This window comes from Rhinolophus hipposideros (assembly GCF_964194185.1).
Source record: "Rhinolophus hipposideros genome assembly, chromosome: 9".
NCBI lineage: Eukaryota > Metazoa > Chordata > Mammalia > Chiroptera > Rhinolophidae > Rhinolophus > Rhinolophus hipposideros.
The window spans coordinates 3,486,206-3,511,494 of NC_138055.1; the positions used below are offsets into that span (position 1 = coordinate 3,486,206).

A 25,289-nucleotide genomic window follows, 5' to 3' on the forward strand; every position below is an offset into this window, starting at 1 on the left:
AGAACTACTGGAGTGGCAGTGAGCCAGGTGAAGGGGGCCAGGACAAGCATATTAACCAAAGGAGCAGCATGAAGGACTCCAAGGTGGGAAAGAGTTTGGAATGTGTGCGGATCTGACAAGAGGCCATGGAGCTAGAGTCCCATAAGCAAGGGAGACGGTGGCTTGATGCTATTATCTGATCAACATAAAACTATAATATATTCTACTCCATTTAACATGTCCGCCACGTGGGGAGCGCTATGTGGGGAACTGAGGATCCATTCCACTTTGAGAACCTTGTTAAACCGTGACTGGCCAGGATTTGAAGCCTGGCCTGCCTGCTTTTGAGGCTGGTGGGAACTTTGCTTAATTCTTAAAACTTGGCCTCCTATTTGTCAGGTGGAGCTAACGACACTGGCCTCAGAGGATGGGGTTCTGAGTTGGTTGAGAAAATGTGTGGGACATGCCCGGTATGGTGTTGGACATTTGGTGGGCCCTCATTAAGTGGGAGTTAGTGCCTATTCCAAATATCCCCTGCCGCCCTCGACTTGGGACCCCTGTGTCCAAAATAAAAAGGGTTATTGCTCTCTGCAGCTGGCACTGCTCACTTGCTTCCTAGCTTCCTCAGAAGTTGGGTGAGGGAGGAAGGTATTAGGTATTAGGGCCTTTTGGCAATCACCCCCTCCAAAAACAAACCAAAAAAAACACCCAGAGGGTGTGGGAGACGTTATCTACTCTTCATTTAGAGGACGGAACTGGAAGAGAAGCTGGAAGGAAAGATTTTTTTAAAGGACAAGTCTAAATGTTTGAAAGACTACGTTATGTGCTTGATTTGGCAGCGCTATGCTAAAATTGGAACAACACGTGGAAAACTGCATGGCCCCCAAGGGTGACATGCAGATTTGTGAAGCAGTTCACGTTTTTGGAATCCAGTCCAGTAGACAATGGAATAGCATCTTTAATTGCTGGAAGAACAAAAACACTCTACCAACCTTTGTGAAGAAGATATTCTTCAGAAATGAATGCTACATAAAAATGTCTTCAAGTAAAAGGGAGGAGAATCAGTCACCAGCAAATCATCCCTACAAAGAACCCAGTGGAAAGTTCTTCAGGAAAGCGACCCAGATGGAAGCACTGAACTGCAGGAAGGAATGAAGAACACTGAAAAGGGCAAATATTGGGTAATATTGATGATTTAAAACAATAATAAATGACTAAATGCTAAAATGCATAATCTCAATGACTCCAGGGCAGGAAAGGGTTACATGGAGCCCTGGAACATTTACCAAAATAGACCATACGCTGGATGGAGCAGGTCTCGACAAAAGGCTGAAATTACACAGAGTATGTTCTCTGACCACAGTGAGATCAAACAAGAAATGAACAACAGAAGGATAATGACAGGATCCCCAAGTATTTGGAAATTAAGCAACACTCTGCTGAATAAACCCACGGGTCAGAAGAGACATCACAATGGATATTAGAAAATCCATTGAACTGAATGATAATGAAAATAAACATATTCAAATGTGGAAGAAGCTGCTCAAGAAGGGCGTAAGTGGACCTCCTTCGTTTTGAATGCATGAATTGGAAAGTAAGGAGGTTGAAAATCAATACCCTAAGCTTCTGTCTCATAAAACTAAAAACAAAACAAAACAAAACACAGTAAATGTAACCTAAAGAGAGTGGAGAGAAGAATGTAATCAAGAGTAGAAATCAATGAACTAGAGAATAGATATACAATAGAAACAATTAACAAAGCCACATTAATTGTTTGAAACGATTGATGAAAATGACAATCTCATCAAGACTGCTTAAGGAAAAAAAACGAAAAAAATAACCTCCACAGTTTTTCATCCCAATATCAGAAATAAAAAGGGGCCATTACTACACATCCAATGACATTTTATATGTAATAAAAGGATATTCTGAACAACTTTATGGCAATAGAAGTGACAACCTGGATGAAATGAACACATTCTTTAAAAACTAAAATATAACAAAACTAATACAAGAAGATATAGAAAATCCAAAGAATCCTATACTGTTAAAAACAATGAAATCTATGATTAAAAACCTTCTCACAAAGAAAACTTAAGATTCAGATGGCTTCACGGGTATTTTCCAAACATTTAAGGAAAAAAATACCAATTTTATACAAACTCTTGTAGAGAACAGAGAAAAAGAGAACACCTCCCAACTCATTTTATTAGGCCAGCAAAACCCTGATATTAAAACTTCACAGTGACATTACAATAAAAGAAATTTATAGGCTTATATTGCTCATAAATATAAATGAAAATCTTAAACAAAACATTTGTAGATCGAATACAGAAGCAGTAAAAGGATAATGCTTAATGACCAAATAGAGTATTTTCCAGAAATTCAAGGTGGGTCTAATGTTTGAAAAGTCAATGTAATTTGCCATAGTAACAGAATAAAGGAGAAAAAAACATATGACTATGCCCACTGATGCAGAAAATCATTTGATAAAATTCAACACGTAATCATGATAAAAACTGTCAATCAATTAAGAATAAAAGAGACTTCCTTAATCTGATAAAGGTTATATTTAAACACTAGACTGTTACTACAAATGAAACAATTAAGCACTTACCTGTTGTCCACTACCACCTCTTCCCTTCGGTATGGTACTGGAAGTCCTAGCCAGTGCAATCATGCAAGAAAAAGAAAAGGTATAAAGACTGGAAAAGGGAGGAAGTAAAACTGTTCTTCTCAGATGACGTAATGAAGTACATAGAAAACCCCTAAGAATCTATACACTATTACAATTAATAAATGAATATAGCAAGATCACTGGATAAAATGTCAACATATGAAATTAATTTTATTTCTATATACTAACAACAAAGGGGTAGAAAATGAAATTTTAAAAAATTTACAATAGCATAAAATATAAAATATTTAGGAATAAATCTTTTGAAAGATGTGCAAGACCTATACTGAAAACTATAAAACATTTCTATGAGAGATTAAAGAAGACCTAAGTAAAGGGAGAGATATACCACATTTACAGATTGGAAAGTTTAATATTGTTATGATGTCGAGTCTTCCTGATTGATTTATAGATTCAATGAAATCTCAATCAAAATTTCAGCAGTGTTTTTGTAATGGACATTGCCAAACTGATTTGTATGGAACTGAGAACAATCTAGAACAAGGACTATTTTTAAAAAGAATAAAGTTGGAAGAGTTATTCTAGTAGCTGACTGACAATAAGGCAAGTATAATTAAGCCATGGTAATTGAACAGTGTGACATTGCCATTAGAAAAGACACAGACCAACGGACTGGAATAGAGAGCTCAGAAACAGACCCACACATACAATGTGTGATCAAAAATTATCGTAAATGTTTAAATTAAAAAAAAACTTATTACAGTAAAAGACACATTGCCATTAATCCCCCTCAAAATATTCCCCCTCACTTCAAACACACTTATACCATCGCTCTTGCCACTCTCTGAAGCAGTTCTGGAAGTCCTCTTTCGTGAGGGTCTTTAGTTGCTCTGTCATGGCTGCTTCGATGTCCTGAATTGATTCAAAACATTTACATTTCATGCTCATTTTGACTTTGAGGAAGAGCCAGAAGTCACACGGTGCCAGATCTAGGGAATAAGGTAGACGAGGAAACACCGTAATGTTTTTATTTGACAGAAAATGCCATATACCAGAAGCGATGTGTGACATGGAGCCTTTCCATTGTTATCACAAAATACGGTGAATGCTGCTGCCGAGTGCCATCCAACAGAAAGGCAGGATCAATATGGAAAGTGGTGCATTGACCCTTAGTAACGTGTGGGACAACTTTCCATTTGTTCAGTGCAGTCAGTCGGGTGTGAGTTACAGTTGAGAGACGGTGTGTTTTAAAGTGTGCTGTAAATCATCCTCCACCATGACAACGCTCCCTGTCACACATCGCTTCCGGTACAGAAACTTCTGTCAAATAAAAACATTATGGGGGTGGCCGGTTAGCTCAGTTGGTTAGAGTGCAGTGCTCATAACTCCAGGGTTGCCAGTTCGATCCCCACATGGGCCAGTGTGAGCTGCGCCCTCCACAACTAGACTGAAACAACTACTTGCCTTGGAACTGATGGGTCCTGGAAAAACACACTTAAATAAATAAAAATTAAAAACAAAACAAAACACAGTGTGTCTTCATCCACCAGATCTGGCACCGTGCGACTTCTGGCTCTTCCCCAAAGTCAAAATGATTCAGGACATCGAGGCAGCCACAACAGTGTAATTAAAGACACGACGAAAGAGGACTTCCAACTGCTTCAGAGAGTGACAAGAACGATGGGATAAGTGTGTTCGAAGCGAAAGGAAGCATTTTGAGGGGGATTAATGGCAGTGCGTCTTTTACTGTAATACATTTTTTCTATTTAAACATTCACCGTATTGTTTGAGCACACCTTGTATATGGCCACTTAATTTACAATAAGTGTACCTAAACAAGACAGTAAAGGAAAGGATGGTTTGGTCAATAAATGATGCTGAATTGGATATCCATGAGGAAAGAAAGAAATCTTGACTCTTACCTCATAGCATTCACAAATATTAGTTCATGATGAACTATATTCCTAATAAGAAAGGTAAAACAAAAAAGCTACCCAAAGAAAACAGCAGAATATGTTCATGACTTTCAGGTAAGCAAAGATTTCTTAAACAGGACATAAAAGCCATTAATTGTAAAAAAAAAACAAAACAAAAAAAAACAAAAAACAAACAAACAAACAACAAAAAAACAGAAAAAAAATTGGACTTAATCAAAATTAAGAACAGAAGTTCATCAAGTGAAACCAATAAATGAGTGAAAATACAAGCTGCAGAAGACGTTTGCATTGCATATATCCAGGAAAGGACTCATACCCAGAATGTATAAAGAATCTTTACAAACCAAAGGAAAAAGACAAGCAACTGGATTAAAAATGGGCAAAAGGCATGAAGAGGCACCTCACCAAAGAGGGTACCCAAAGGACCAGGAATTATAAATAAAAGGAGCTCAGCATCATTAACCATCAAAAACGAATTCAAGTTAAAACCATAACGATATACAATTTGAAGAGGTGAAGAAAGTACTCAAAGTCATGTGGCTAACTAGAATGGCTCAAATGAAAATGACTGATGACACCAGTATTGCTAAGACTGTCAGTGAAACTCTCCTACGGTACTGCAAATTGGTACGATCATTACAGTATGAACCAGACCTTCCACTCCTAAGTGTCTACCCAGGAGAAATGGGTGCCCGTGTCCACCAAAACACATGGACAAGCATGCACATACCGGCTGTCACATGATAAATAAATTGTTGCTTATTCACACAACAGAATACTACACAATGATAAAAAAAGAATGAACTTCTGATGTACCTGGTAATATGGATGAAATTCACAGACATAATACTGAACAAAAGAAGTTAGATACAGAAGAGTGAGATACAGAATATCCTTTACAGGACATTCAAGAATAAGCAAAATTGTGACAGGAGGCAGGAGAGGCGTTGCCTCTAGGGGGCTGGGCACTGGCAGGGAGGGCCAACGTAGGTGCTCCACGGAGGTCAGGTGGGCTAGGCTTGCAACACAGCTGGTCTGAGTCTTGGTCTGTGGTCCTTCCGCACCACGACAGCGTGGAAACCTTGTGTGAGGAGCTGCTTCAAAGAACATTCCTCTGTCTCTTCCCTGTCCACCAACAGCCTGTCCTCAGACGGTTGCCGAAATCACTGGACATCCAGTTCTCACCAACTCAGGTCCTGATGGGGTCTGAGACTCAAGGTACAGCTGCAGGCTAGAATGGGCTCCTCGTAACAGGGCGGCCTGTCATCTGTGTGACAGTCTCGTTGTAACTGGCACCCGGGGCTACTCTTCCTTTCACTGTTTAATCCAAAAAGGGCTCATTGTTTTTATTGCTCTTCTGTTGGGCTTTGTGCTTGCCAATTCTTACACATGGAAAGTGGCTCATTCACATTCCAGAAGGAAAGAAGGGGCTAGGAAAGGGAACCGGTATTCACCGCAAGCTGACTGCAGAACACTGCCCCATGCATCGTCCAAAGAACTAAATTCACTTGCTACACATTGCCCCCAGTTAGGGCGGCCCATGGAGACTTTCTCTATTTAATACTTTGTTCATATTATCCTCTCCTCCTGTTGTCTGGGTTGCAGCCTGCCATTCAGCAGAGATTAGTCGAGCAGAATGTCCAAGGCAAGTCCTTAGGAATTAGCCCTCCTGACTCTGCAGGACACCAGCCAGAGTGGTTCCAAGAAGGTATGGTCATGACTGTCCCGTAGAGGCTGTCCTCTCCATCGATGGAGGGAAGTGTGGGGAGGAAGGCGCTGAGCACGCAGGAAGGGGTCTAGAGTCTTGTTACCAGCCTAGTTTTCCCCACATAATGACGGGGAGGAGAATGGGGAAGGGGAAAAGGTATCAGGTACCGTGCTAGGAGCTATCGTGAATAGCGTCTCATTCCCCATATCAGATTCAGAGAAGTTTAGCAACCTGCCCACATCACACAGCTTGCCAGTGGCAGAGCCAGGACTCAAATCCAGGCCATCTGGCTCCACCTTTGCACTTGGGCTGTTGTTAGGATGAGTTACCAAGGCAACTGTGCTCCTGCCCAGCCTCAGGGTGACCATGGTCACCTCTGGCTCACTCAGGAGAGATCCCGTAAGACCCACTGAGTCAGGCACAAGCACAGCCAGTCAACAAGGTGACCGGCCTCTGTCCACCTTAAGCAAAACTCGCTTCAAGGGCCCCAGAGACGACAGCGAGTATGTATGAGGTCCTGGCCAGAGGAAGCCTTTCTCTGGCCCCCGTCTGTCACCAGCACAGTTAGAGCACCAGGCGTTGAGTCACCCCCTCTTGTCTTCCTCCTCTCCCGGAGAGAGTGCCCCCATAGTACAATGGTACCTCCTCCCCCCACGGACTGACAAGCAAAATTGTGGCTGATGATATAATATGACTAATAACGAGGAAGCAGTGTGAATACCTGGAGGCCAAAGATAAAATAAAACGGTGATGACAGTCGCTGCTGCTGCTGAAAGCCTACATTTACAGTGTTCCTTTCCAACGAGGCCTGTGGGCCGGCTGGCAGGGGGTGGGGGTGCCCGGCGCTCCAGCTCCAGCCGGTGTCCTGCTGCTCAACAAATACCCGTCTGCTCTGGGGACACAGCTCTGCTCGCTCATCACGTTATAGAAAACTGGGGATGGCTGTGGTGCGTTGGGTAGCAAGTCAGCATTTGCACAACAGACACCTCCTCGGAGAGGTCAAAACACAATTTACTTTGGTAGGAGGTATATAAAATGTGGAAGCTACTCCAAGATCCCTCGACTACAAAAACAAAACAAAACAAAACAAAAAACCCCAGCAGAAATTGGCCCAGGGCATGTTCTGTAATACCAAAGTGTTACAATGTTCATTTTCAGGTGACTTCTTTTTTCACTAACTTTTAAAAAATTGTGGTAAAATGTACGTAACATAAAATGTACCATTTGAACCATTCATAAGTGTCTAGTTCAGTGGCATTAAGAACATTCACAGTATGCAACCATCTCCACCGTCCATCCATCCATAGAACTTTTTCATCTCCCCGAACTGAAACTCTGTCCCCATTAAACACTGACGCCCCACTCCCCCTCCCACAGCCCCTGGCAACCACCATTCTTCTTTCTGTCTTGATGAATTTCACTACTCTACTTCAGATAAGTGGAATCCTACAGTATTGGTCCTTTTGTGACGGGCTTATCTCATTGAGCATAATGTCCTCAAGTTCCATCCATGCGTCAGAAGGTCCTTCCTTTTTAGGGCTGAATAACATTCCATTGTATGTATATAATACATTTTGTTTACCCACTTATCCGTCAGTGGAAACCTGGGTGGCCTCCACCTTTGGGCTATTGTGTCAGGCGATTTCTATGATGATATTCTCTTCATTTTTCACAAAATTATTTATAATGTATGGCTCATTTTAACTGAGGGTCTGAGACAACTTCCCTTAAAAAACACTCTTTAGATATATATTTTTAAACATATCTAAACTAAGGGATAAACTAAGACAATGGAGATCAGAAACAAGGTGGGAGGTAAAGTAAAATGTAAATGGGAGTAAGGTATTAACCAATGGGACATTCAGTATAGATTCGAGCTTCTCAGCAGCCAAAGTAAAAAGGGGTATGTTAGTTCTAAGGATTCTAAAAGCCGACGATATTTTTATTAGCAAAGTTAGCAGAGTAAAATTATAACCAACTCATCGGATCTCTCTTTGAGAGTTTATTTCTCTAAATGTTTGTGAAGTTGAAATGAGTTTTATCTTAAATAAGTTTTATCTTGGTGCCTAGACAGAAAATTAACAAAATGAAAGTGATGAAAACAAAACTTAGTCCAGCAAGTTTGTGACAGACAATGAAAGAAACTGGCTTCTTCTGGGTCCAAAAGACCCGCCCCCACCGCCCCCCCGCATACCGTTCTTTACATTACCTTGCGGGCCACTGTGCGTGTTGTTCACTGTATCTCTGGGCCTGACTCTACACCTGTGGTATGGAACATATGCAATCAACCTTTGTTGAAAATAATTTTTTAAAAAACAGAATGAAGAGTAAAGTGATGTTTACTGAGAGGCTACAAAAGCAGGTTCCCCAGGGAAGGAGGAGAAAAGCCGGAACAGACATTTCTGAGCCCAGCCTTGGGTCAGGCACTGTGCCATTTTCCATTCACCATCTTGCTTCCTGCTCACAAAAGCCCAGCAGGCTAGTCATTATTGGGCCCATTTTTCAGATCAGAAAACTGATACGGATCCTAAAGAAAACTTTAGGAGGATCTTGCAATGAGTTGGGGAAAAGCACTAGACGTTGGGTTTGGTCCAACGGGGAGAAGTGAGGAAAGGGTCCTTTTCCAGTGATGAAATGCCACACCTGCCCCCCTGGAGAACTGGGAGCGGCCGCCCCGCTAACTCCATCTGGCACACACACACGTCCCACGGAGGGGCCTGCCCGGGCAGTGTGGCCTTGTGTTCACTTGGTTATTCCTGTGCTGTGGTTTTTTTTATTTCAGGTGTATTTGGACACAGGGATTTGTAGATAACAAAGGTTCCATCGATATTTATCAAATTAAACTGAATGTTGTTTGCAAGGAGGAAAGATTGGTTCCCCGATGTCAGAGTTTATCAGGAGCTTAGATGGAAGCAGTCTGTCCTTTCGGGTTGTAGTGGGAAGAGCTGAGGAGGGCTCCAGAGGGAGAAGCAGCTCTGTCGAGTCCTACCCTGGGCAAGTTTCTTAACTTCTGAGGCTCAGGTTGTCCTCTGAAAAATGGTAATAGTGACACTGACCTCGCAGTGTTCGTTGGACGTGGTGTGCGTTAAGGTGGTGACGTTTCTCTAAAGAGTCATCCTGCTCCAGGAGCGGTCATCTCCTTTCCAATCTCTATTAAGACTCTGGGAATACTGGTAGCTTCCATCTCTGCGCTCCACATGCCTGTCGCCTGTCACCCACTCACCCTGCCTCTCCCTAAACACCTGCGGCAGTGAGGCCCCGGGTGCTGACTCACCAAGCCTGGCCTTAAATCCAACTGCAAAGACCCATGTTCTGGGGAGCTGGTGTCAGTCTTCCCATCATCGTATAACTCACAAGGTTGGCAGGAAAGCCACAGACTGATCTAATAAACTTTCTCATGTCACCCTAGGTTACTATTCCCTGCCACATTTATGTGGCATAAAAGAAACAAACAAAAAACAAATAACTCTTTTTGTTCCTCCCATGGAACCAAAGAAATCTGGAATGTGGAAAATCCCCAGCCATCTGAAATTCCAGTTGGATTAATTATGCTGGAATGGATTTCTTCCTGTTCACCGAAAACACTAATATTATCAATAGTAAGTCACCACCGGCACAGGCCAGAGTGGGTTCTCCAGGGACCTCCATGCTATCAGCATGTGGTCCTGGGATGCCTGCCTCATTCTCTGCTGTGATCTGGGATTGGGGCTGATGTGCTCAGGTTTCCAGGGTGATGCTACTGGGAGGGTCTTATTAGTTCCTAATGGTAGAGGCTCAGGAGAAGCAATTTTAATCAGGGGCCTCTTCTAATCACGGAGGCAAGGCAGAAATAGTTCTTTTGTGCACATCCAAACTCTTCATGCTGGGGTGGCAGGCTCTTTACAGCAAGAATTAAGCACTTTCTGTGTGCGCAGTGGTGTACGGGCAGAAAGGAAAGGATGTCCAGGACAGTGTGTTCTTGGGAATCTGAAAATTTCTTCTCGGCTCTCTCTGACTTGGTCCACAGCCCAGTTCGCTGGCTACTCAATAGATGGGCTGGAATAATTCACCCACAAAGGCGCAGGAAGTGGGGCAAGGTGCCGGGGCCTGAGACTCGGTGCTGCCAGTGAGGGACTTGAATGATAATACAGCGACAGGGGCAGAGTTGCTGCTTGAGGCAGCCATTAGAGTTGGCCCTGCTAACTGCTTAGATTTCCCATGTGGACACTGGAACTTGGCCACCACCCCAAGAGGCCTGTAGGGGTGCTAGATGGCCGCTTTTGTTCTGTGACATTTCTGGGTCCCACCTTCCAAGTGACTCCCTTTTCCTTGACCCAGTTCCATGCTCCTGTGACCCCTGCCACGCCCCTCTCTCAGCTTCACAAGGGACGCCCACCTCTTCCCCTACTACTTGTCACTTTTCTTAATAGTGTTGCCCAAAGCCAGGGTTCCGGGGCCGAGTTTAGGTGTATGTAGGAAGAGAAGGGTACTACAGGGAGGGCTCCAGCTTTCCCCCCAGCTTGGGGTTCTGCACTGTGTGCTAAGGTAATCCCAGACTCACAGGCAAATGGTCACAAGCTGCTCACAAACAGAGACTGTGTGCTTTGTCCCCGAATTTTTTGCAGAGGGAGAGAGAAACTAAGAGGGACGGAGACCAGTGACGTGAGTGGTTATTCCACTGCCCCCTTGAAAACAACCCTGAGCCCACCCCTCCACTCCTGCTCCTCAGCACTGGTGGCTGCGTGTGCGAAGACTGTGGAACAGAAGACTGTGGAACAGCAGACTGGGGAGAACAGACTTGGAACAGCAGACTTGGCAGTTTGTGCCTCACAGAGAGGCTCCAGAGTCCCAGCATGGTGGTGATGGTGGTGGTGATGGAGGGTCATTCAGAGAATCAAGACTAATTTGGGGGAGCATTTCTCTGTCCCCAGCACCCAGAGCACTTGGTCCAGCGGCACCAGGGCCCATGACAGGGCATACCCACTCCAGATGACAGCAGTCTGAGCGATGGCCTAGCTCTCTGAAGGTGGAGAGCCCCCAGGGTGGAGTTGCCACGGTTCCCCAGCACTGTGGCTGATTAGGGCTCAGCTCGGGCACAGGTGAATCAGACCCAGAGCATACGCATGGCTATGTGGACCATTGAGGGGGGTTATGGAGAGGAAATGGAGGCTGGTTTTCCAGAAGTGTCTCCAAAACCCAAAGGGAGAATGGCCCAAGCCCCAAGGGAAACCGTTAACTCTTCCCAGCCTCAAGGCGAGGAAACATCTTCACTTCAACAACCCTGGCAGAGCCTTGGTTCCAAGGAGCAGCCTCAGACTTGACCCAGCAGAGTCAACAGGCAGCAGCAGGGGCCACCAGGCTCTCAGGCTGAGCTGTGACCAGGTGTGGGTGCAGACCGGGCGCTGGTGGCTCCTCTCCACCGGGCATCTGGCAGAGGCCAGCCTGGCGACTTCCCAGGGGAGTGGGCGGAGGGCTCCCCACGCCTCATTAACACCTTCTCTGGGTGACTTACCTGTATGCAATTAATTATGCAATTATCCAGGCTGGGTGGAAAAGAGCAGCCATCAAGCTGTCAGAATGGGCCATGGGATAAGAGTCTGTCCTCTCTGCAGAGTGGAGAACATTCCTTTCTAATTTCTAAATCCCATCTGGCCAGCGCAGTTAAAGCAATGTCCAGTCAGATCTGTGGGGTTGGCCCAGCTGAGCCGTGTATTTGCCGTTTGAAAACCTTAATGTAGTTACAGGAGTCTCCATCATGCAAGCACTTTTTATCATTATTACTGCTTCACTCCCCAAAGTTGACAGTATTAGCACAACATGGTGGCACGGAATTTGAAGGGGACACGGTGGTCCTTGGTTCAGGTCAGAGGCAGATGGAGAAAGCTGACATGGCCCCTCGTCTCTGTCAATCCTGACCAGCTAGAAAGACTTTGCTTCAGAGAAGACAATCTGTGAAGTGCATAGAGGGTCCCAGGGAGGGGAACCCAGTGCCTCAGGCCTGGTTTGGGGCAGAAGTTTGGCCAGACCTGGTTTGGCTAAAGGTATAGTTAGTATGGGAGAAGAGGAGGGCAAGGAGGGGTTGGTTTAGGTTAGATCTCAGAAGGAACTCCTCATGCCGTAAGACTCTAGAATGTCCGAATTCTTGAGGGATCCAGAAGCCCCCTAGAAACTCTTGGGCCTTCTTCGACTCCCACTGCCAGCTGCTGCACTGATATTACAGTTATCAGATGGCTTGAAGGTCCTGTGTCTGTTTGCAGTATGTAGAAATCAGTTGGTGTGGCTGCCCTAACAAAATACCAGAGACTGGGGCACTTAAACCACAGACATTTATTTCTCCCACGTCTGGAATCGGGGAAGTCCAAGATCAAGGACTTGTAAACAGCCACCTTCTGGAGGACACTTATGTGTCCTCACATAGTGGAGAGAGACCGATCTCTGGTGACTCTTCTTATAAGGACACTAAACTTATCAGACCAGGGCCCACCCTTATGACCTCATTAAACCTGAATTCCTTCTCTAAGGGCCCATCTCCAAATACAGTCACACTGGAGATTAGAGTTTCAACATATGGCTTCTGGGGGGACACAGTTCAGTCCACAGCACAGAACCTCCATGTTTTTCCATCCAACAACTGTTTCCTGAGAGCCTGTCTGTGCCAGACGCTGTGCTGGGGGAAACTCGGAGGTGACACAGGTGAGTCCCTGCCCTCCAGGTGCGCCCTGTCTGGCAGGGGACAGACACGAGTAGGGACATTTATAGTATAGTTCAGCAAGCCCGTCCCACGTCAAGACCCCACGTGTACAACAGAGAAGGGAAGAACTGATCATACCTGGGACATTAAAGGGAGTATCTCAGAGCCATTAGCATTTCTTTTCTAGAGTTTGAAAAAAAGAACAGTAACATATGCATACCATAATATTTATCATTTTAACCACTCCTAAGTGTACAATTCAGTGACACTACATATATTCACTATCTATACCCAAACCTTTTTCATCCTCCCTAGTGAAAACTCTGGTGCCCATTAAACACTAACTCCCTATAACCTGCCCACCACAGCCCCTGGAAACCTCTATTCTACTTTCTGTCTCTATAAATTTGCCCATTCTAGTTACCAATTATAAGTAGAATCATACAATATTTGTTCTTGCGTGTCTGGTTTATTTCATTAATGAGGTCCATATATCAAAATATCATTCTTTTTTATGGATGAATCATATCCCATTGTATGTACAGACCACATTGGCTTATCCATTCATCTGTCAATGGACACCTGGGTTGTTTCTACCTTCTGGCTGTTAGGAATAATGCATCTATGAACATGGGTGTACAAATATCCGTTTAACTCCCTGATTTCAATTCTTTTGGACCTATACCTAGAGCAGTTGGCGTTTTATGCCGGGTATTACAGGGTCAGGAGAAGTTCACAAGTAGAGTAGGTGGAAAGGGTATCGTTCCTAGTCAAGGGATCTGAATATACGAAGGCTCAGAGGCCTGCACGTCCAAGGCTAATGAGTTTTGTGTGTCTGGACCCTGTGTAGAGTGGGTGGAGAAGGGGTGGGAAGTAAGTTTGGGGCCTAGATACAAAGGGTTATGTAGCCACATTACGAGGTTGGTGGGGGGACCCCCGAAGGATCGAGACCAGGAAGAGCTCCATCCAGTCTGGGTTTTGGAAAGATAATCTGGCAGCCGTGGGAAGGACTGGATAGAGAGGGGAGGAGACACAGGTGAAATGACTCAGCACTATGTGTGTGTGTGTGGGGGGTGACGTGAGGTGAATGAAAGAAGGGGTGAACGAATAAATGAACTAACAAGTAGATGGAAGGAATGGGACCAGAGGGTGCAGGGTTTTGGAGCTGGAGGAGTTGGGAGCAAGTGTGCTTTACTCTAAAGGAGCAAATTATCAGGAAGAAGCAGGCTCCAGAGGTCAAGGCAATCAGAGTGAGAGAATTTAGAAAGGCTTGTCGACTGGTTCCAACTAGCAAGAGACCTGTGTTTATTTCACGCAGCACCAACCCACCAACCAGAGGAGAGCTCATAGAATCATAGCACTGGACATTCAGTGCCTGCAGAAAATCAACAGGGGACAAGCCAGAGTGACATTTATCTGCAGGGAGGTCTGAATGATTCAAAGTAATCAGTTAGTCTGACTGGTACCATTGACCCCTTCCCATACATAATTTCATGCGTAATTATAATACCATTGCTTAGTTAAGTGACACTGATTCATGCAGGAGCTGCCACAAATATTAATAAACCAGCTGTGTTAAAAACAAATCACTCCTCATCATGTGCCAAAGCCTCCTAAGGCCCCATCATGTTTAATAATTAACTTGTGACACCTTGAACTTGCAGGGGACACCATGCATCACAGCTGAATTCTCCAAATGGCATGCAGTTGCCCTTTATCTTTTATGCTACTTCCTGTCACCAGGGATACTGATTTGATTGAAGCAGTCGTATTGAGGTGCATTATTTCCTGGGCTCTGTGCCCTGCTCCTGGAAGCAATTCCCAGGGAACCAGGCAACCCAGATGGAGCTACTCTCAAGACTGAGACCAAGGGGACATGTGAGGCACGTACATCTACACTCAAGTATGCCTTTTTGTAGGGAAACATGAGAAAATAACAGAATCAACTCTCTCTCTATGGTCTCCAAGAAATACAGAAACCAAGAGATACATTACTGAGCACTAATTTAAAAATGTATGCATACACATATACGTACACCCCCCATACACACAGTATCAGTCTCGTAGGGCTGCTATAACAAATTACCACACCCCAAAGCAATCTATAGATTCAATGCAATCCCCATCAAAATACCAATGGCATTTTTCACAGAACTAGAAGAAATAATCTTAAATTTTATATGGAATCACAAAAGACCCCAAATAGCCACTGCAATCTTGAGAAAAAGAACAAAATTGGAGATATCATGTACCTGATATTAAACTATAGTACAAGCCTACAGTAATCAAAACAGCATGGTACTGGCATAAAATCAGACACATGGATCAATAGAACAAAATAGAGAGCCGAGAAATAAACCCACAACTATATGGTCATTTAATCTGTGACAAAGGAAGCAAGCATTTACACTGAGGTAAAGACAGTCTATTCAAAAAATGGTGTTGGAGGGTAGCCAGTTGGTTCAATTGGTTAGAGCATGATGCTCTTGGCAACAGGGTTGCCGGTTCGATTCCTGCGTAGGTCACTGTGAGCTGTGCCCTCCACAACTAGATTGAAATAACTACTTGACTTGAAGCTGATGGGTCCTGGAAATCCACACTTAAAACAAATAAAAGTTCAAAAAAAAGTTATGTAAAATGATTTACATAAACAAAGGGAACTTATATTTAAAGAATCATAGGGAACCTTTTAAAAATATGGTGTTGGGAACACTGGACAGATATATGTAAAAAAATGAAACTGGACCACGTTCTTATGCCATATACAAGAATAAACTCAAAATGGATCAAAAGCTTAAATGTAAGACCTAAAACCATAAAACTCCTAGAAGAAAACAGGCAGTAAACTCTCTGACATCGCTCTTAGTGATATTTTTTTCTGATCCATCTCCTCGGGCAAGGGAAACAAAAGAAAAAAATAAACAAACAGGACTACATCAAACTAGAAAGTTTCTTCACAGCAAAGGAAACCATCAACAAAACAAAAAGACAGCCTACTGAATGGGAAAAGCTATTCGCCAACAATACATCTGATAAGGGGTTAATATCCAAAATTTATAAAGAACTCATACAAATCAATACCAAAAAAAACCCCAAAAAACAATCCAATTAAAAAATAGGCAGAGGACCTGAATAGACATTTCTCTGAAGAGGACATACAGATGGCCAATAGACATGAAAAGATGTTCAATGTCACTAATCATCAGAGAAATGCAAATTAAAACCACAATGAGATGTCACCTCACACCTGTCAAGATGGCCATCGTCAATAAATCAACAAACAAGAGTTGGCGAGGATGTGGAGAAAAGGGAACCCTCGTGCACCGTTGGTGGGGTTGCAAAGGGGTGCATAGTAGGTCTTCAACAAAGTGTAATGTGATTATCAGCAGTCATAGTGACTGTCACATACTTGCCCAGGCCATATTAGAAAACTTCTGCAATAGCTCTATTTCTCCCTTAGGACTTCAAAAGTCATTTGAGAGTCAATTTTCATCTCATTCCACTTTTAGGATGAAAGTGAACAGCCCCTTGAAGCCCGTCTCTCTGGCATGAGTGATTCTGGGAAACGTGACTGGAAATGAGGAATTGTTGCTGGCACCCAGACGTCATCCAGTGGGTGGACCAGAGCCAGGGAAAGCGACACACTATGTAAACGGTCCTGAATATGGATCTGAATTGGCCCAGGGTGACAGTCAGCTGTAGTCCAGAAAGTGGCCACTTCCAAGGCAAGTGGTCCAGGACAAGCAGACACGCACCCTCGCAGCCGGTGTCCCTGACCCAATGAGCCAGGGCTGAAGTCACGTCACACAAAACCACCCAAGATGTGTCTTTTATAAACTCTTCTGGAGTTTCGCTGCCTCTACTGCTCGTTCACATGAGACTCTAATTAAACATGGCATCGAACTGAATAAAGAGAATCCTCCACAACTGTATTTGTAACGATAGTGCTGCTCATTGAGGACCTACTATGCAGCAGTTCTTGTGCTGAGTGTTTACGTAATCATCCCATGTCATCCTTACCACCACCCCTACGAAGTACATGCAACTATTTTTATATTGTAGTAGAGAAAAATGAGGCTCTGAGACGTTAAGTAACAGGCCCAAGGCCTCACAGCTCACAAAACTCAGTTTTTTAAAGTTCAATTTAATATCTCATCAAATCATCGTTTCTCAAATGAAACCTGATCTTGTAAAATGTTAGTGGAAGAATCTAGGTGTGGGTACCCTGGCATTCATTGTAAAATTCTTTCAACTTTGCTGTATAGTTAGAAATTTTTCATAATAAAATATTAGCAAAGAAAAAATTCAACATAATTTCCAGGTGTTTTTTCACCTGAACCAACTTGAGAACCTTAGGACTTGAGAACCATAGGACTTAGAAAAGCTGGCTTACCTCCTTAACTTGAGTTCTAGTTGGCAGGGTGGGTCCTGCCACCCTTAATTCCGGTCTCTCCAGGGCACCAGGCGAGTCAGACATTACTGCCACATTCCGCCACACTCCTTTGAACATTAGAGTAGGTTCCCTTCATTCAAAGCGGACACAGCTTTTTAGTAGAATATTACAGAATGAGGCTTTCTAGAATCTTCCCTCCAAGTTTCTTCTACAACCAGATCAGCGAAAATGATTCAACCTGGTGTCTCTGTTTGCCCTTTCACCCTGCTTGTAAATTGCTTCCCCTTCAGCGATTGCGCCCAATTACTTTGTTTTAGGGCCTAAATTAAGAAGTGATCACTGTTGGGGGTGGGGGGTTTGGCAGAGGTACTGCTAGCAGCGTTAGCTAGACCCTAAATGCAGCGAATGCTGGGCCTCTACAGTAATTATTTTGCAAGAAGGATGGAGTACGTATCCATCCATCAGCTGCCCGACCCGGAGCATGATATGAAATATGAAGAGTTACACTTGTGTGTAATTTACATAACTGTCTGCCGAATCTCTCAGGGATAATTAAGAAAAGGAAATGCATACTCTAAAAGATACCTGGCTTCTGCAGCGCTTTGTGTGTCTTGATTGACAGTGGCAACCGTTTTCATCATCATCATCATCATCATCCTTACTTTTAAGGACGAATGATTGTAAGATCTCACACAGTACATGGCACTTTACAGTTGCAAAGCTCTTTTGCACTCATCATTTCCGGCGCTGCTCACGGCCACCTAGGGGCAGGGCAGCTAGCTGTGCAGGAATTACCTGCTCCATTTGGCAGTTGCAGAACCTGAGGCCCCGCATATGGCAGTGAATGATGCTGCTAGGTCCTGCCAAGGTGAGGTTCGGACCCGGCCTCTGTGACTTTCCGAGTAAGGACTGGGTTCCCTCTAGTCCCCTCTTTGCTTCTCCATCTGGCAAATCCCTGCCTTCATTGCCTTTGGTTTGTCGGCTCCCATGCGGCTGTGCTCTCCCTCAGAAAGGGATGATTAGCCAGCTTGGGTCATGTGCTCATCATAGAGCCAATCCACAGCAAGAGACTTGGCTCTGCCCACCAATGGCAGTTCCCACCTACCCCCTACTAAGAATATGGTAAGGGCTCTTTCCCAGAAGGAGCCAGCACTTGAGTCTTCTCACCCCCACCTCACAGAGGCCTCAGGAAGAAGGAGGCTCCCAGAAGTCTCCCTCTCCAAGCCTGGGCCCAGAACTGTCTGGCTCCTGCAGACTTGTCCCCCAAGCTGCAGGTAGGAAACTGGATCCCCGTGTGGTCTCCCCATTTCCTTCCCCTCATTCTGAGACTTCCATTTTTGTGATCAGATCCCAGGATCCCATCTCTTCCTGGCCAAGAGCTCAGTTCACTGCATCGAGAGCTGCTCAGATGTCTGCTGTGCTCTCCTCGTCCCTGGGATTGGTTCTCCAGACTGTCTAGCCCACACCAGTTCTTCCGCTTCCCACCAGCTGAACATGCCCTGGCCTCAGCAGGCCTGTGCCTGGCTGGCCCACGCCTGCCTTTGACAGCCCAGTGCCCCAAATGAGTGACCTCAGAAATGCTGGGAGTTCCCAAAGGTGGCCAGAGACCACGTTCTGCAGAGTTGGAGTAGTGCTGGCTTGAATTATTAGAACACCAGCCACACTGAAATCCCAATGAGTCTGAAGTCCTATGTGGGCCAGGGTCCAGGTGGCTGAGATGAGCTGTGACACTGAACATACTCTGAGCTGTGAACAGGATGCCTAAAAAGGCGGGATTAGCCCAGGGCAGGATTTGGAGGAGAGGAGTGTGTGGGAACAAAGGACTGTATGCTGAATCTCTACGGATCCAAGTGGGCTCTGAGGCACAGGGTGCTCTTGTTTCCCTCCCCCCCCCTGCCACACACACACTGAGGGTGGTGTTGGGACACCCCATAAATCCCATCTGTCCATGTCTCATCTGACATAGGGTTTTAGAGAGGAATGGAGTTTGGAGTCTGATAAACGGAATTTGAAAGCTTTGTCTTTAAAAAGTTGTGTGACTTTGGGCAGGTGCGTTCCTCTCTCTGAGCCCAGCTTGCTCACCTCTAAATTGGGCATGATCACTCCTACCGCGCTGGGCTGCCAGGAGGAATAAATGAGGCACCACATGCCAAGTGCACAGGGACTCAGCCCACACTGGTCTCTCCTTCCTATGCAAGAGAATTGTTATTTCTCCCCAGCCATTTCTGGAGTGGATCGGAATGTTCACGAGGGACGCAATCAGAAGCTAGAGCTCAGTGACTTTCCTAGCAGGGCTGGACATGGGCATGGAGTGTGCTTGAGCCGTGCTCCTCAGATGGTGGGCATGGTACCAGAAATGTGGTGTGGGTGGGAGGCTTTTCCAATTCACACACCGGGTCCCACCCCAGAACCTTGAGACAAAGGCCTTGGGGAACATTCCCAGGCCATTTGATAGTAGGGAACCCCCTTTTTGAAAGACTTTCATGCACAGGCCATCAGGAGAATCACAAAGCTGTTTATTTTCCCACCTACGATAAGAAAAGACGATGCAGGGAGCAGAGAAAACCCAGCCATTCTCCTGGTGATCATATGGGGCCACACACAAACAACAGGTTGTGTCTTTATCAAGGGATTTTTCTGTTTCAACGGACAGCAATTTACCTTCCAAGTGCTCCCCAAGGCATTGTGTCATGCTGCTCTAGGCAGAATTTATCATACCTACGAGTCTACAGTGACCGTGTTCTTAGACATGGGCATACAAAATCTGATTGGCTAAAAAAGTACCAAATGTCAAAATTCATACAATCAGGGCAAAAACTGGTCTTCTCTTGGCATTTGCACTAGCTAACCCCTGAAAAATGTCTTTCTTTCCTTGGTCCTTAGCAATGCCCAATATACCGGGAGCAAAATTTAACTGTTGCATTAAAAATTAGGCAAGGTTTTCAACCAAATAGTTGAATAATTAGACTCATTTAAACACCAAAATACATCAGATGGACTTATTCATCTGGCCCAGCTTAATACATGTCTGCCTAACACTACAAACAAATACATAAAAATCAAGAAATGTCTGGGTGGTACAAACAGGGACAGGGCACAGTGGTTGGCAGCAATGACTTGGCCTGGAGGTGCAGACTTGGCTGCCCCGTGGCCCCACCTTCAGAACCAGTACTCGGAAACGAAGATGTGGACATTGACGACATTTCGGTGGGACACCACACCCCCGACGACATAGTTCATCTCTAGCTTCAGGACAGCATGAAACGGGCCCACGATGGGCCGTACTTGGCGCACCACCCCTGGGGAGAGAGCAGAAGGTGTTCTGGAAGTTAGCAAGGGCCGTAATAACATAGAGATCTGGGAAAGGATTTCCCTCGAGGAATTTCAGAGCTATACGGGGCCTTAGACCTCATCAGATCCCACTCTGAGCCAGATGCTTGAATCCCCACCATTGCATCTCCCTCCAGTGGTCATTCCGGCCTCCATTCTGCCTCCAGAGATGAGTGACAATGAGCTCATTACAGTCTTTCCATTGTGCGCAGCTTGGACTGTGCGGGAATCTGTGTGGCAGGTTTTGCAATCAGATGGCTCTGGGGTCAATGCCAGCTCCTGCTTGCTCCCAGCCCAGGTTTCTTCCTCTATCACTATCCTCCTGAAAGAGAACTTAAGAGCCTAGGGAAGGGCCTGGCATGAGGTAGATGCCGAGTAGATACCTGTCCCTTGGGTAGAAACGAAGCAGGTGTGAGCCTCTTCCCCATCTTACTGAGGATTGCAGTGGCGTCCTAGAATCTTTCTATCCAAGCACAGAAGTTCCAATTCCCCATGGCACATACCCCTGGATCCCTCATTCTCCATACCTCTGTGGAGGGTGACACCTCACTCATTGTTCAGTATTTGTGCTAATAGGTGAGTAAGAGGCGGCTTGAGAGACAGGGCTTTGGAGTGCATCCAGCCTGGGCAGCAGAGATAGGCCAGCACAATCAGAAGGAGGACAGGTGACAGAAGAAAGACAAGTGTCAGTTCTAGGGAAGCAGAAATCTACTGTGAAGCTACTGGGTGGCAGGGAGTTCTGCCTGGGCCAGGGTAGGGACCAGGCAAAGGCCATGACTGGCGCCTCTCCTGCTGGGGCTCAGAGTACAGGTCGCAGACAAAGCTCAGATGGGTCGGGGTAGAAGAGGGCGCAACCCCAGGCATTCTGCAGATTCTCAGGGGAGCAGGATTGGGTGGTAAGAGTGGACTCTGTAACTCTCCCCACACTGTGCCTGGTCAGGTCCTGCTGGCCCCGCCTTGCCTCTGCAGGGCACCCAAAGGCTCACGAAGAGAATTCTCCTGCACTGTGGGATGAGACAGACGGGGCTAAGGTGAGTGTTGTCATCCTGGCTAGACATGAAGAGACTACCGCCCTTTCCGGGCCTCAGGTTCCTCAGTGAGCAAATGATGCCATGTGACGCTGTGCTTCTGTCCTGCACGATCCAGACACCCCTGGGGAGCATCTGCCAAAGATGTGAGGTCCAGGAGTGCAGGGCGACCTCCCCGCCTGACCTCCACAGACACGTATGCATTCCTCAAAAAGCATGTGAGCTGTTCTCAGCGGTGCACAGAAAACTCCCAGAATCCTGCTTTCAAAGCCAATGGAGGATCTAGATAAGTGCCGTGCTCTGATAGAAGCTGGCACATTGTCCAGCAGAGGCCAGAATGGAGGTGAGCAAGGCTGGGGGCATCAGGAGATGCTTCCTGGAGGAGGTGGCCCTCCGTGCAGAGGAAGCCTGCAGGCTGATCCCCAGTGCTTGGTGCAGAGCAGGTGCCACCACCAGCTCTTGACATTTATGAAGGAACCACTCCAAGGTCCCTCCTGCTCTGACAGTGGGACTTGCCCAAAGTCCCATGGCGCCGGGTATGCTGGAACTGCTCAACAACTGGCACTCTGGTTGGACCATATGACCATTTCCGTGGCTGGTTTCAAACTCCCAACGAGAAGTCACTGAAGGCGGGGTGGGAAGAGAACATAATCGGGTCCCTGCCACCACTGCCAGGGGCTCGCGAAGAGCAATGGAGCCTGCAGCCCCCCACCACTGTTAAGAACAGCCAGCCACTGTTTCCTGGTCAAAGTGCTGCTTCCAGGCTGGTTTCTACAAGCTGCCCTGCCGCAGACTTAGGAAATGTGCAGGGTGGCATTGTCAGGTCATGGGTGCCCGCCTGACATGCAGGAAGGGCTCGAGAAGACTGAAGGGTCACAAAGGCTTTCTGTACCAGTGGCTCTTCCCCGTCAAAAGCACCAAGTTCATTCTCAGAAGGGGAATTTGGGCGCGCCATCCCCCCTTTCACTCCTTGGTCTTATGTTTCAAAAGTGAAATGCCCAGCAGCCGGGGTGGAATTCCAGGCTATTCTAAGCAAACAAGGGCTTTAGCTCTGATGGAGAGATAAGCACAGGCTTCTGCGGGCTGTCAGCACCCTTTCTCTGCCTCTGCTCGGCGATGACATTGCAGCTTTGTCCTATTTGAAGGCCCACGAACATCTTCAGCTCCCGGCTAAAGACGTGGGCTTGTCACACCCCCTGGGTTAGCCAGAGCCCCCTGATGACCGGGCCACTCCTGCCTGCCCCTCCCTGGGCACAGTCTGGGCTGGGGTTTGTGTGGGCTCCCCTCTGCCCCTCGTGGGGTGCTTGCCCCCATGCTCTCCTGCCTCCTCTGTGCCCCCGTCAACATTACCTTCTCCTCTCTCCAGATCTGAGGTGGACAGTGGTGACCGCCCCCCCTCCCCAAGCCTCAGTGGCCTGGGTTACCTGCTGACTTCACTCATCCCTGGGGCAGAAAAAGTTATTACTGAGCTTCCAGTGCTCAGAGGCGCTCAGGAGGCTTGAAGGAAAGACGGGGAGGTTGGGGGAGCCTGAGGACTATGTTAGAACAATGGAACAATGGGGGTGGGGGAACACTTCCGCAAGCCACAATCAGATATCTATTTATTTCTATATATTATTGGTATATTTAATATGTCATATAATTAATATAGAATGTAGAAATATATAGTATAATTATAAATACAGAATATGTTTTCTAACTATATAATATAAATCTTTATTTAGACATATTCAAATCTAATTTATATATAATTATTACATAATAATAGTGATACACTATAGATTATATAATGTATTTTAAATTTATATAAAATTTTACATGTATCTATATATTTTATATAAGTTTCTATTAATTTTATATAAAATGTATAATTTATGTATTATTACTACATGAGATATAAATTTATATATAAATAAATATTACAAAATGTAAATAATTATATTACACACACACACACACACACACACACACATTTAAATAAACACTCCTTGCTGCCTGTGGGAGCTTTAATGGCATCAACAGTTCAAACCTACAGAAGTTTCTGGGCATATGTATGTGTGCCAGGCCCTGGGCTACGTAAGTACGGGGAGAAAATGATGGGCTATCCCCGTTGGGCTCAGTCTGGGGCAGAGAGGAAAGAGACAGTACTAACGCAGCGAGCCTGACTGGGGGACAGGAAACAGTAGTAGTACGACCCCAGACGAGTTATTTAACCTTTCTGAGTCTCAATGTCCTCTTCTATGAAACAGGGCTTCAAAATAGCCACCTTCAAAATCAGAAACCACCACCCGACATCCTTCTTCTCCTCCGTCAGAAATGACCACTGGATATTAAAGAGCATTCCACTGTTTGAATGTGACCTGCTTTTCAGTTATAGTACGGCTAAATTCCTGCACGCCTGGAAAACAGAGCAAGAGTTAAGTACAGGGTTGGTTTTCAAATTTTACGAAAAAGGAAAGCTCTGAATGTGTAGAAAACGTTTGTATCTAAATACATCCTATATTGTATTGAAGGGCACTTCACAAGGCTTGTTTCTATGACAGCCGAAGACCAAAACCCACACTGTTGACGAATTGTTCAGATTGCAAACAGCTAAATGATGAGACAAAAGAAACTCGAAATGAAGCAAAGGGCTGTGTTAGTGAAGAGGGCATTGAGAAGGGGCGGAGGAGACAGGAGACGGGAGGCTGAATTTCTGATGCAGGTCATATCCACGGCCTGGTTTTCTCAGGATCTTTGTATTTAACAAGAAAAATGATTACGGCAGAACCAATAGGCATGCTGTAGGGGTAAACAAGAAATCACATGAGGGCATGTAGCAGGAGCTCAGGGGGTGTGCCTCCCTTCCCGCCCCCCACAACCAGCTTCTCCATCCCTCCCCTTTAACCTGAAGTTCACGCTGAATTTCAAATCCATCTATAACCCTGGTCGGCCCAGGGTTCCCTCTCCCAGGCCACGCCCATTCAGTGGACCCTACCACTACTTCTTCAGGCTCCCACACTTCCCTGGAGCTCTGGTTGGATGGACATGTTCCCTCCATTCCCACGTTAGTTCGAGCTTGAGTTGCCCCTCCTCATCCTCACCTTGACTGAACCCAGGCTTTCTCCTGATATCACTTCTTTTTTCGCTGCTTTCTTATCCATCATCCATCCATTCATCCATCCATCCACCCATCCACCCATCCATCATCCATTCATCCATCCATCCATCCACCCACCCATCCATCCATCCAGCAGAGGGGAAGTTTAAGGAAGATTCTACAAAGGAACTGACTTTTAAATTGGATTTTGAAGAATAAGTAGGAGCCTAGTAAGCAGGAAGGACATGTGCAAACCCCAAAAGTATGAGGGTTCAGGCCAGTTCTGGGAACAGTGTTAATTCTGCAGAGAGATAGGCAGGTGAGTTTGAAGAGGTAAAAAGGACTGGTCCGGGGACCTCACAGCTCACAGAACCAGGAATTTGGGTCTGCAGCCTCCTGGCTTCCTCCTCACCACCAATTCTAGACCAGTGTTCTTTACAACCACCAACAACCTTCCTGGTGCAGGAAACGAGAGGGAGGAAGGAAGGGGAACATTGATGCCCATCTGCGGCATCACAAACATTGGA

General features: G+C 45.7%; 1 protein-coding gene across 1 annotated transcript in view; it reads right to left on the reverse strand.

Annotated features, from left to right (window-relative positions):
• Window positions 1-19,821: 19,821 nt before the first annotated feature.
• Window positions 19,822-25,289, reverse strand: part of FBLN1 (fibulin 1) — a 75,190-nt gene continuing 69,722 nt past the window's right edge. Inside the window, exon 17 of the mRNA XM_081059869.1 lies at window positions 19,822-20,624. Within this exon, the coding sequence (XP_080915995.1) occupies window positions 20,485-20,624 (140 nt within the window). The 3' untranslated portion in view covers window positions 19,822-20,484. The remainder of the gene's footprint in view (window positions 20,625-25,289) is intronic.